The 12,099-nt window shown below is 41.5% G+C and overlaps 1 protein-coding gene across 1 annotated transcript; it reads left to right on the plus strand.

Moving 5' to 3' along the window:
- Window positions 1–955: 955 nt before the first annotated feature.
- Window positions 956–4,033, plus strand: GTF2H5 (general transcription factor IIH subunit 5; the record flags this gene model as incomplete). The annotated part of the gene is made up of 2 exons (XM_079532653.1): window positions 956–990; window positions 3,853–4,033. The coding sequence occupies 2 exons, from the start codon at window positions 956–958 to the stop codon at window positions 4,031–4,033; spliced, it is 216 nt and encodes a 71-aa protein (XP_079388779.1).
- Window positions 4,034–12,099: the final 8,066 nt, after the last annotated feature.

Raw genomic sequence — 12,099 nt, forward strand, 5'->3', positions numbered from 1 at the left:
AGTCAAAAAGATGAAGTGCAACGCGTGTGAACGGCCATCAGGCCCTCCGATCTGGAAACAGGGATGACTCCCCTTCACATCACCCCAGCATTACCACAGCTTTCTGCCTTATCTCCTTCCACTGACTTCATTTATTACATTTCTGATAAGCACGGAGTCCCCGCGGGCTCCTCCCCGCAACCGGAGCGCTGTCAGCGGCCGGCCCCAACCCAGGAGGGCCTTCAAGGCTGAGGTTTGACGAACAGCGGCACTGGACCGCGAAAAGACCCAGCCCAAGCCCCTCCGGCAGCCCCGCCGCCTCCCCTCGCTCGCCCCGCCGCTGCCGGTACCTTCCGCTTCCTATCTTTCCCCGCAGCCGGCACCGCCGCTCACGAGCTCCCATGACGTCATCACGCCGCGCGCCGCTCGGCCAATCCGAGCGCAGCGTCAGGAGGGCAATAGGAGGAGCGAGGGCCGCGCTTGCGTAGTACGCGTGTGTGGGCTGGGTGGGTGAGCGTGTGCTGCGCGGCTGCGGCTGACGGAGCGGTAGGGCTTGCTGGGCCGGAGTTGCCCGTTCGCCGCCCTCGGCTTAGCCTGTGGACGGGTCGGAGCCTGTCTGCCTTCGCCCCGGCCGCCTTTCGCAAGGCCACGGTTCGCATGCGGCAACGAGAGGATTGGGAACGGGGGGGAGGGGGAGGCAGAGCCAGAGCCGTTCTGGATGCTGGCGGGGCGACGGGGGAGGTTTGGGGCGGGCGGTGCCTGCGTGTGACTGCCTGCATGAAGAGGTAGGAGCAGGCTCAGGCGCAGGGTAACGGTGTTTTGCTTTCTGCTCGCTTTTTTTATTTTCCCCTCCTGGGTCGCCGAGTTCAGCAGAGGCGTTTCTTTGTCTTACAGGCTTCATCTGCTTTTATCTGTAACCCCAACCAGGAGTTTTTCCTGCCACTCGCACCTTTCGGCGTTTGTGAGAGCTGCAAGGATGGTGAATGTTCTGAAGGGCGTTCTCATTGAATGGTTAGTGACAGCATCAGCATCTGCTCAACTGGTTTTTTAGAACTGGAAATATTTTAGGTGCTTTAAGAGTCTAGGCTGAAAAATGAATTTGTATGTAAGGGATACTGAACAGACAAATGAAAGATGAGGTCTTTAGGGGAAGAAGGAGAGAGGCAGTTGTAAGAAATCTTAATTCCAAACTCAGTTTTTCAAATATGTTGTTGTTTTCTACTTAAACTTAATGTCATGTGTACCTCTTGTTTGCTGTACTGCAAATAATGTTGAATAGTTTTGTTCCTGGGTGATGTGTTTTCTGTACTGATTCTAAAGGGAAACTTGTCTGTTTTTCATCCTTTGTTTTCTTTTTTCATTGATTCCTGTTCATGTTGTACTCAAGGCTGGCTGCTCTAAAATGAGTGTGCTTATAATTTCAGAAAGTAAGCTGTTCATATCTGTGCAGTCAGTTTGCAGTCTGAAATCCCTAGACTAAGGTTCTGCTAACAATTACCTCCAAATTAAAGGAGCTGTCAGTTAATGTTTGTGGAGTCATTATATATCATTATATTACGAACAAGATTTCTGCTGTGTGCTTAAACTGTAAGCATACTAACAGACTATAAGTGCACAAATGCAGAACGTCCTGCACGGTGCATACAGCTGTGTGTCTACTGTGGTTCACTTCTAAGCTGACTGGACATTAGCCAGCTCACATCTGAATGCCTCATAGTTGGGTATGAGCATCTTGAAGTATGAATTCCACTATCACAAAAAGCTTATTGGCTCTAATTTGGCTGCATGTTATTATGGTGACAAACCTGACCACAAGAAACAGCCTTCCTGTACTTTCTAAAGACACCAAAGCAGAATTGTGGACTGGCAAAACAATAGATTCTAATATCTCAAGCAGTTAGTACAGTGTTGTATTTTTTCCTCTTTCTTTTATATATTCTGAAAGATGTGTGTGTTCTTGTACAACATTGTGATCACTTCCCATTTAATATTAGAATGAAACTTAATTATCCTCCCTGGAAGGGAATCTTTTATCTGACGAGAAATCTATAGCGCCTGTTATGCCATCAGAGTTTAAACAGCCCCCTGGGAAACTCACCTTTGTATTGGCTTTGCTAGCTGCTGGTTGCTTTCTTGTTTCCTTCTTGGCTTTGCATAAGGCTAGCTGATGATTCCATCCTGGGAGAAGATGCGGAGTTATTACAAGCCTGTCCCCATTTTTACTTTTCGGATACAAATTTTTTACAACTCATTTTTTCCAGGATGTGTTTGGTAATAAGTTGTCAAGAAGTTGGGGAAAAAAATAAACACTTCTGAATATGTTGAAGTAAAACATTAAAATAAAACAACAAAATGCTGATAATAATAACCTGCATATTATTCGTTCCCCCTGCGTTATTCCAGTATATTCTTAAACTGTTCTTAGGACAAAATCGCAATGATGATAATCTTCAAATGCTGAACAAGATCAGTGTTTCTGCTGAAGCATACATATCATGGCACTGATTGCAGTCCTTTATGTTGATTATGTGAAAATGAGTATATTGCCTAACATGCAGGCTGGGCATCCCAGCTTATGCTTCTGGTAATCATAGCGTATTGGTAAGGTACGTGTGGAAGAAACAAGCAAAAACAAACCTCTGTGCAGCCATCAAAAAGAATGTGTAGAAGTAGGCTGAGGACCACACACTTTTGGTATCTTTTTCATAACTTCTTTGTGTAACAATTGTTTTTCTTCTAACATTCTAGAGCACCTAAGTAATAGCTTCTCTGAAAAAGATGGAAATTAGATTTTCCTACTCTCCTTGCCTCAAAATTATTATGTTCTTTGTAGAGTAATTTTGTTTTAATATGTTTGAGGCTAATCTTGTTTTTTTGAGTTGCTAGTGCTTGAACATGCAGAGAGATTTGGTTCTCTAATGCATGCCTTTGCATCACATACATGTTTTAGGTAAGGGAGTATAAAATAATTATCTAAGGAATTCTTTTAAGATAATGTTGCTGTTTACTACTTTGTCAAAACAACCATGTTCGTGATTTCGAATTATTCTGCACTACCTGACTGCAATTTATTTCCTGCACATGTCCATTTACCAGTTATTGCACCCAAGTATCAATTCTTATCAAAAGCATGATTTTCCTGTTTTTTATTAGAAAAATAAAAAAGAGTGAGGACCCACAACTGTCAATAAATATTAGGACTGAATTACTCAAAACTTCAGTGGATCCAAAAGTTTATTCCCTGTCTAGTTGATCAGTATAATGCAGACGTTCATGTAATTTTCAAGCTTCTGAAGTGTTCTCTGCTGAACACTTGTATCTAACTTGCAAGGTGATAACATGAAAAAGAAGGGACAGTTCAATTACAGTGTGATAAATATATAATTCATGTATGAGCTCTTCCTTTCTCTGCTGTTCTACTTTGAGATCTTTGCTGTATTGGGTTTTGGTTTCCCTTAAGAACATGTTTCAAGATAGCGTGTTTCTTTGGCACTGTTTTTGAAAACAGCAAGGTTAAACTCACCTTGTTAAGGTGAGGTTGTTGGGTTTGGTTTTGTTTGTTGTGGTTTTTTTTTTTTTTTTTTTTTAAGGTACTTTTGTAATAGCAATATAGTGGCATTTCTATGCCAGTTTAGCAGCCAGTTCTTTTTAGACTTGGTCATCAGTTCACTTTTATTTCTACAATAACAAAGACATTTTTTGTTGCCAGAGAAACAACTTTTTCAAGAGCATCTTAATCTTTTGATTGTGAGCAGCTCTTGAAGTTAGTACAGTTTTTGAAAGAGCTTTCAGAATATCTTAAAAGGATGTTCTTAATTTTTGGCTGTATCTTATTACAATGAGGTGGAATCTGATGTATATTTGTCTCTACAGTGACCCAGCAATGAAGCAGTTTCTGCTCTACTTGGATGAATCAAATGCTTTGGGAAAGAAGTTCATCATACAAGACCTGGATGAAACTCATGTCTTTGTATTAGCAGAGTTGGTTAACTTCCTCCAGGAGAGAGTGGGCGAGTTAATGGACCAGAACTCTTTTCCTATTACTCAGAAATAAAAAAAAAAAAAGAGGAATGAGATTGCTGCCAATTTTTACAAGGCAAATTTCAGTAGTTTGGGTTGTTACTGTTTTAATAGACCACGGTTACTAAGTTCTATGGTGAGGTGATTATTCTGGAAAATGGGTAATTTTCATAGACAAAATACTCTTGAACTGAATTTTATTTCTCACTTTGAAAGATTATGGTTTCTTTATTAAAATAAATTATAAGATGATACACTTAAGGGTGTGCAGAGGGGTATTTTTTGATGCATGATTTCTGGTTTTCCTTTAGAATTATCTTGTGAAATGGTATGACCCAAAAATGAGTGATGTTTCTGTATTGGAATGCTTTATGAACCTTCCTGATGTGTTATATTCATGTGGAATTGATTAAATTTGCTTATAGTGTGACATAGAATGTAAAGAAAGTATGTGCTTGGTGGAGCCTCCTCATACATTGGAGGCATGGTCAGATGAAATCAAATTCTTCTCTAACTTAATGAGTTTTAGATACCAAAATAATACTATGGTTTTTTTTTATTTTTTTTTTTGTCACACACTTTGCATGTACTCGTAATAATGACCTGCTTTTACCAATGTTATCATTTCTGTGTTGTTCTGAGTTTGGGGAGTGGTGGTGAGGATTTAAGGTTTTGACAGAGGGTGAATGCAAAATCTGTAATCTTGCATCATAACATTGAGCTTGCATATCAACAGTAGCAAATAGAAGGGGCAAATTTGAGACCAATCCTTTAGATATAACTACTTGTGGTTTTTTTTTTTTTTTTTTTTTTTTTTTACTGAAGCTAATACAAGAACCTGTGTGAATAGGAAGGGGAAAATAAAGAGTTGATTGCTCTATTTAATAAGAAGACATTTGATTTTTGTTTTTGTTTTAGTTCTTTGTCCTCCACTGCCCCTCTGATAAAATCTGCAAAGATGAGTCCTCATTTCTTTACACTGAAAGTGTAAAAAAAAAAAAAATCTGCATGTGTCACTTGCTAACTTAGACTCTGGCTTATTCAATAAGGCAGCCAGTGCACGATGATAAAACCTGCAAAGATTTTTGATAGCAAATATGGCCAGATATAGATAATAGGAAAAAAAAGAATGTGCTACGCCTTTCTTTTTTATCCTGCTTCTTGCTTAAAATAGACAAATTTATTGGTTTTAGTAAAGAAAGACTTCTTAATTACCAGTTCAAAGGGAAGCTTGGTTTTCAAAGCTATGCTCTACAACTACCTGAAGGAAGGCAAGGTGTCAGTCTCAAGTGACAAGAGATAGGATGTGAGGTGATGACTACAAGTTGTGCTATGGGAGGCTTAGGTTGGATATCCAAAAGAATTTCTTCAAGAAGAGGGCAGTTAGGAGTTGGAACTATCTGTCTAGGGAGTAGAGAGAGTCCCTGGAAGTATTTAAGAGATGAGGACATTTAGTGGTGTACTTGGTAGTGCTAGATTGATGTTTTGACTTAAGGGTCTTTTCTAACCTATATGATTATTCTGTGATCTAGCCGACCAGAGGAAGAGCGTGACAGGAGTGTCATCTAAGGGATGCTTACTTGAACTTCATCTTTTATTTGCTACTTAATAGCTCTGAAAAAAGGTCTTTGGAGTTCACTTTATTGTGTTTTGTGAGTAACGTTTGAGTAGTAATTGAAACTTTAAATGAGTTTATCAATATGACTTTCATTAATTAAGTGCAAATTGTAATTAATCCTAATTGATTAATTGATTAATTGATGAATTGATAATTGATTCTATGATTCTATGATTCTATGATTCTATGATAATGTTTTGGGGTGATATAAACACACAAATTCCCTTTCCTTCTCTCCAGTGCAACAGTATGCCAAGGGAGAATAATTACCCAGTACAGTAAAGGAAGGAATAACCAGTAATGAGTAGAGAGAACTCTGTGCGGTCACCTCAAGTATGTGAGAACAAATTAGAAAAGATGTTTTATGCATTAACAAGATCCTCTTCTATGAGTTTTAAGTGATGGGATTTCATGGTTTTATTAACATGGCTTATTTTAACTTTTCTTAGTTGGCATCATCACCACAAGTGTCAAATTTCAGCTCACCCCTAAGCTGAGACTTCAAAAGTAGGTCTCTAAAAATACTGATGGAAAAATACATTGCTGAACATAGATATCTATATTAAAAAATATGTACATGAACAAAGGCTGAGAGGTAAATTTTGGTTTTTTTGAACCAGGCAGTAGGCCACTGAAGAAAAATAGTAAGCTTTTCTAACAAATCTTTTCGCATTTCTAATTTCACAGCAGATTTGAGTCCTCTCTCTGCACTGACTCTCACAAATGATCCCTTGAAAGCTGGTAGAGCTTACTGATGAGTGAAATGAGGCATTACTCACTATGTCAGAATTGGATCTCCATGTCTGTTGTATAACTCAGACATTGGCAGGGTTTATGTTTTTTATACATTTAAGTTTCAATACACTTTGTAGGTTTTTAATGATGGAAAAACAAATTTCTCCTAAATTAAATCTTTGGTCTTATGACTCAGCAGCTAACAAGAAATTTGTAAGAAATAGGTGCTCTGATAGAAATATGATATTTAATGTGAATAGAGTTAATACTTCACTCTTTTGTATTGGAAGAGGTGTGGGCCTAACAATTTCAAGGCAGACCAGTAAGGGGAGCTCTTAGCAATACTTTAAACTGCTTTTTGTGAAATTGCTGCTGGTAATGGTGGGTCACAGATTTATTGTGCTTTGAAGCATTAATGTCTCACTCTGGAAATGCTTTAAGCTACAGATGAACTATTTTAACTTCAAAGAACCCCACTAGAAAGACGTTTGTGCAGGAGAGTTTGGAATGCAATTTATTTAGCTCTGAAATTTCTTAGATGTTTAGTTACCTAATGTTTTCTTTCTGTAATCCCACCACGTTGTAATGATGCAACTGAAACTGTCATTTTCAGATGTTACTGCTTGGCCTGTATGTATCCACACCGTTACTCTGCTTTCAGAGTTGCTCTGAATTAAGCCACATCATGTTCAGTGCGTGTAAATCAGAGGCCAACAACAACAAAAACAGTTCCTGAGCTGTCCAAAGGAAAGGTTAACAAATTTCTACAATAAAAGTTTTAGTCTGAGGAAAAACATGGTAATACTTTGCATACTAGTGGTTGCATTTTTCATATAAGAAAAAATCTTGATAATAATCTGTCCTCTGATTGTGTGGCAGTAATAAGCAGATTAATTACAGAATAGAAACTGCATTAAAATTGCTATTCATGAAACACTTTTTAAAAAATAAAAAAATGTAGTATCTGCTAGCTTTTAGCTATGTGCTTTGAGCAATTCTAGATGGTAATAACAACAGCAAGTAGAAAGGTGCTGGAAGAAATGTTTTGTTTTTTCAAACACATAGCTTTATTATAGATAAAGGCTAATAGTACATGTGTAGGAATGTGCTCCAACACAAAATCCACTCAACACCAGAACTCTTGTCAGGTAACTGCTTAGCTGTAATACTAGTCTCCTGGGAAACAAACTAACAACAAAATTCTGGGATGACAACAGGTTGAGGGATGTAGCACCTAGACCCACAATTTTTTACTTTTATTTTACAGGAAAGATGGGCCCAGTTGTAAATCACAGAAAACTTGGAATGGTGCCTACCTTTGTATCAGTGAAGGTGTCACTTACAGATAAGTGTTGCACAATTGTGCAGTGTTGTCACTACTGGCATATTGGCTATGCCAAATAAACATGCCAAGCAATCCTCTAATCTGTCAGCAGTGTCAGTTATATTCCTGCTCTTTTGAAGGTAAAGGGTGTAAGAGCAAGATGGATGAGAAGGTAGAAAAGAGGCTTTTAACTACCATTTCCTGTTAAATTTTGAAATTAAACAAGATCACAAGCAACACAGGAGGAAAATTGTTAGTACACTTAAATTCTATTTATCAAATAAAAAAAACTTGCAATTAACTAGAATTTATTTTGCTTACAGAAGGTCCTGTACTTACCAGAAGAGCCAATATATCAGATGGACTGGGAGAACAAGCTTTCTTAATGCTAAGACTATCTAGTTTCTGAAAAATACCTCTTCAACTGTAATGCATAGTGTGCTTTCTGCATTTGATTTTGACAGACAGTGTGATTGAGGTCTGTATCATCTTTCTGATGATGACTGGATTGCCATTGGGTAAAGGTAGCTGTAAATGGAGTTTGAGAAGAGCAAGAGAGAAGGAATGAGGAGCAGCCAAAGACAAGCATCTAAACAAATTTGTCATTAGGTCCAGGAAATCTGAATTTTTGGAAGCTAATAAATGTTTCCCTTTTGGCTTTGAAATTTAATTTAAAATTTTACTTAAATGTTCAGTAAAGTCATTTCTGCCTGTTCAGTCTCTGGTATGACAGCAGGAGTAAAAAGAAGCTGTAGGGAGAAGGGATTCTGAGGGCGTATTTGTTTCAGAAGCTGGTTCCTAAAGTTGTTTGCTACAAGTGTTAAAGACCTTTTCAATACGTAGAGTTATTCTTGTTCATTTCTTTCTTTAAACGTACTATAATAAAAAAAAAACTCTGTGTGAAGATGCTAGGGAGAACTTTAGCTGATTGAATTGCTAGGTACAAGGAGCAATGGTGAAGGAGGCTTTCATATAGTGGAATTTTTCATTATCATCATAGTTACATGGAGATCATAAACCAAAACAAGCCAAAGAAGCAAAGACAAGACTGATAAAAATGGCATACATTTAAGTCTAGTGGTCAGACATTGGCAACGCTTCAACTTAGTTCAAGCTTGAGATTAATCACTTGTATCAATATTTTAAAGCTTCTACTAGTCTGAACGATTGCCTGGGACATCTGGGGCAGAATTTCCTGGAATCTTATCACTTGTGAATAGATGGAGCATCAGTTCTAGGTTTTCCAGTCTCAAAGGCTGCCACACTAAAACATGATGAGTAGTTTTGCTCTTGGTGCTAGCATCCAGTATCTAATGATGGCAATCTTAGGTTTGTAATATCTGTAATGATGTGTAATGCAGTAGAGAATCACAGAATGGTTTAGATTGGAAGGGACCTCTGAAGGTCATCTGGTTCGACTCCCTGCTCACGTAGGGCCACTAGGACTGCACAACTGCAAGGATGGTGTACAAATTTAATTTTCTTGTAGAAGTCTGAAAATAATAATAAATATATGTTGCTAGTTTAAAATGCATTATTTTAATTCTATTTGCAGAAAGTTGGGCAAATTATTGATGCCAAGCTTTCAATCCTGCAAAGAATTAGACAGACTAGTTTGTAGAGCTCAAAGATCTGCACAGATTTTTATAATGATGAAGTCTGTGAATTGAACTTATTTTGCTTGCCTCCTATGAGTACACTTGAGAGAAGAAAGAGCACTTTTTATTGTAGAAATCTTTTCCTTTGGCTAACTCAAAAACTGTTTTTGTTTTTGCTGTTGTTATCAGTTAGTTTGTTAGTTCTGCCCATTTCTCCTCTTAGTAAATGAACATAAAGTGTGCAAATGAAGAAGGCATGAAAAATGAAATAAAATGGTGGGGAAAAAAAAAAGTGCAACAAAAAACATGTAATGTGTGAAAGAGTGAATATCTTACCTAGAAAAAAAAAAAAGAAAAATCATATGTTTGACACATTAATAATGCAAGTGAGTTTCAGAGGTTGTTTCTATGTGTTGTTACAGATAAGTGGGATTTGTCATCTGTTTTCCTGAAAAAGAGGCCAGACTGTGATTTCATAGAGGGAAGGGCTATGAATACGGGATTAATGGTTCAAAGAAATTGAATGGAAGGAGCTACTTCCTCTAATAGCTGATTAAGTAAAATTTAAACCATCGTCCTGTAAACGTGAAACTATCGTCCTGTTGTGACTGAAATGAACAGAACTGCATTCCTTTTCAAACTGCATGATTGCTATTGCCATTGACATGAAACACTCTTAGAAAATATTGTGTGCAATTTCTTTTCTGTCATTCAGATGTTTTTGCTGTTAGCTCCGTAGCATAATGAACTGGTCAAGCTTATTATTGGATGAATGGATGGAGCAGAACCTGTTGAAGGAAAAAGTGGTCTTTTCCCCTTGAGTTTTCTCTCACTGTTACATATTTTGTTTATTTAAAAATAGTTTGGAGTGTGAATTAAGTGCTTTTTAACATGCTTGACGATCCAAGACTGTACTATAAGCGACAGGCATGCAGAATGGCAGCTGCAAAAGACTGATGTGATGCAGTCATTTCTTTAGCTGTAACGTGGCTGTGTATAGGGCAGCAGCATCCTGGTAGGCAACTTAACGAGCATGTGCTATTGTTAAAAATGTTACAAGTTTTGTCTTCTGCTTTCTCTTTGAAAGTTGGGGTTAGCAGCTAGGATGCCCCTGGGTCCCAGTCGCGGGGCTCAGAGTTGCGTTTGAGCTTGCTGTTGCTCCCTCGGGCGCAGATGGCTCGAGTTGAACCCAGTAGACGAGAGAAGAATTCAGCGATAGCGGGTTCGGCCCCTCAAAGCCTGCCCCGAAGAAGAGCTCCCGCTAACGACGCAACGTCAGCGCCGCCCCGCCGCCGTGAGGAGAGCCTCTGGGGGGGGGGGGGCGGCCCTGGGCCCGCGGCGCCGCACGGCGGGGGCGGGGCCGGCGCGGGGAAGCGGCGGGGTCACGTGGCGGTAGGGTCACGTGGCGGGGAGTCGGGCCCAGTCGCCGCCGCCGATCCGGTAGCGGTGAGAGACGGAGACGGGAGGGAGGGCGCGGGGGGAGGCGGCGCGGGGCCGGGGCGGGCGTGGGGCTGGAGCGCGGGGCTGCGAGCGGCCGCCGCCCGCTTCGCTGAGGTGAGTGCGGGGCGGGGGTGGGTGGGCAGCTCCGCGGCCGTCGTCCTTTTGTTCCGGCGGGCGGGCAGCCCGCTCGGGGCGGGGGTCGCCGTCCCTGGCGATGGGCTCCGATTAGCCTGGGGCCGACCGGGAAGCCCACGCTTTTCTCTGGTGCCGGCTGCGCCCGACACGGGCGGTGCGGAGCGGGCGGACTCCTTCGGGCCGGGCCGGCTGCGCGGCTCTCGGGGTGCGATGCCGTCGGCGCCGCTTCGGCCCCGCTCGCTCCCCGTCCCTCCGTGCGGGGCTCTCGCGGGGCTCCGGGGAAGCGCCGGGGTCCGCCCGGCCGTGGTCGCTCCCGGGGCCGCGTTGTACAGCGTAGAATGGAACCGGCCGGCGGCTCCGAGTGCCGCTGGGTGCCCGCTTCTCGCAGCGGCGGTTCGGGGAGCGTGCCCGGGTGTCCCGGGGGAACACGGGGTGAGGGGCCGCCCGGGTTATCGGTACGTTCGGGTGCTCGGAGCCCCGCGATATCTCGGGGAAGGACCAGACAAAGGCCTCCGTAGAGAAGATCTTTCTTTGCTTCTTTAAAAGATGGGATTGCAACCGCGTCGTTTTCGTCGGTGACTTCATTTTGCCGGGCTGAGAGCGCCTGTCCCGGTGTTGGTGGTGGGTGAGCGGCGCGCCGTGCTGTAGCTAGGTTAGGTAAGAGGTACGTGCTGCTGCTGCTGCGTTCCGCACGGCAGCTGCAAACAGCGCAGTTGTTGCTTAATGGCTGTCTTTGAAAATGATTTGTGAAGTGTAAGTCTGAAGCCCTAAACTATCTGACTAATGAAATGCAGAATACCAAGCGCTCGCTCGAAAAGCGAGTGCTTTGCCATCGTACGGTGCTGGCACCCTTGAAGATGACGATGTGAATGTGAGCCACAAATGTTTAACTGTTTCTATTGAAAGCTTACTCAGTTCTCACTTAAAAAAAAAAAAAAGAAAAAAAAAAAAAAAAAAAAAGGCTTTTCACAGAACAGACTTCTCTTTACATCACGGTTCCTGGTTACACTGCTTCGATCGTACCATCACAGATTTTTCTGCAATAGCAAACATGATGGTGATCCCAGGGGTTGCTCTCAACTCCATCTTGCAATCCTGATTGAGAAACAGCTTAATGCCAGCAGCCCCTAACCTAAGAGCTCTTGGAAGGGAAATGTGGACAAGTGGGCCTCGATTTTTTTATTGATGATTGGAGACAAGTGAGATGGAACTATTTCCAAAAATTGTCTGTCTTGCACTGCCCCCAGTGG

The sequence above is a fragment of the Tetrao urogallus genome (assembly GCF_951394365.1).
Source record: "Tetrao urogallus genome assembly, chromosome: 2".
Lineage (NCBI taxonomy): Eukaryota > Metazoa > Chordata > Aves > Galliformes > Phasianidae > Tetrao > Tetrao urogallus.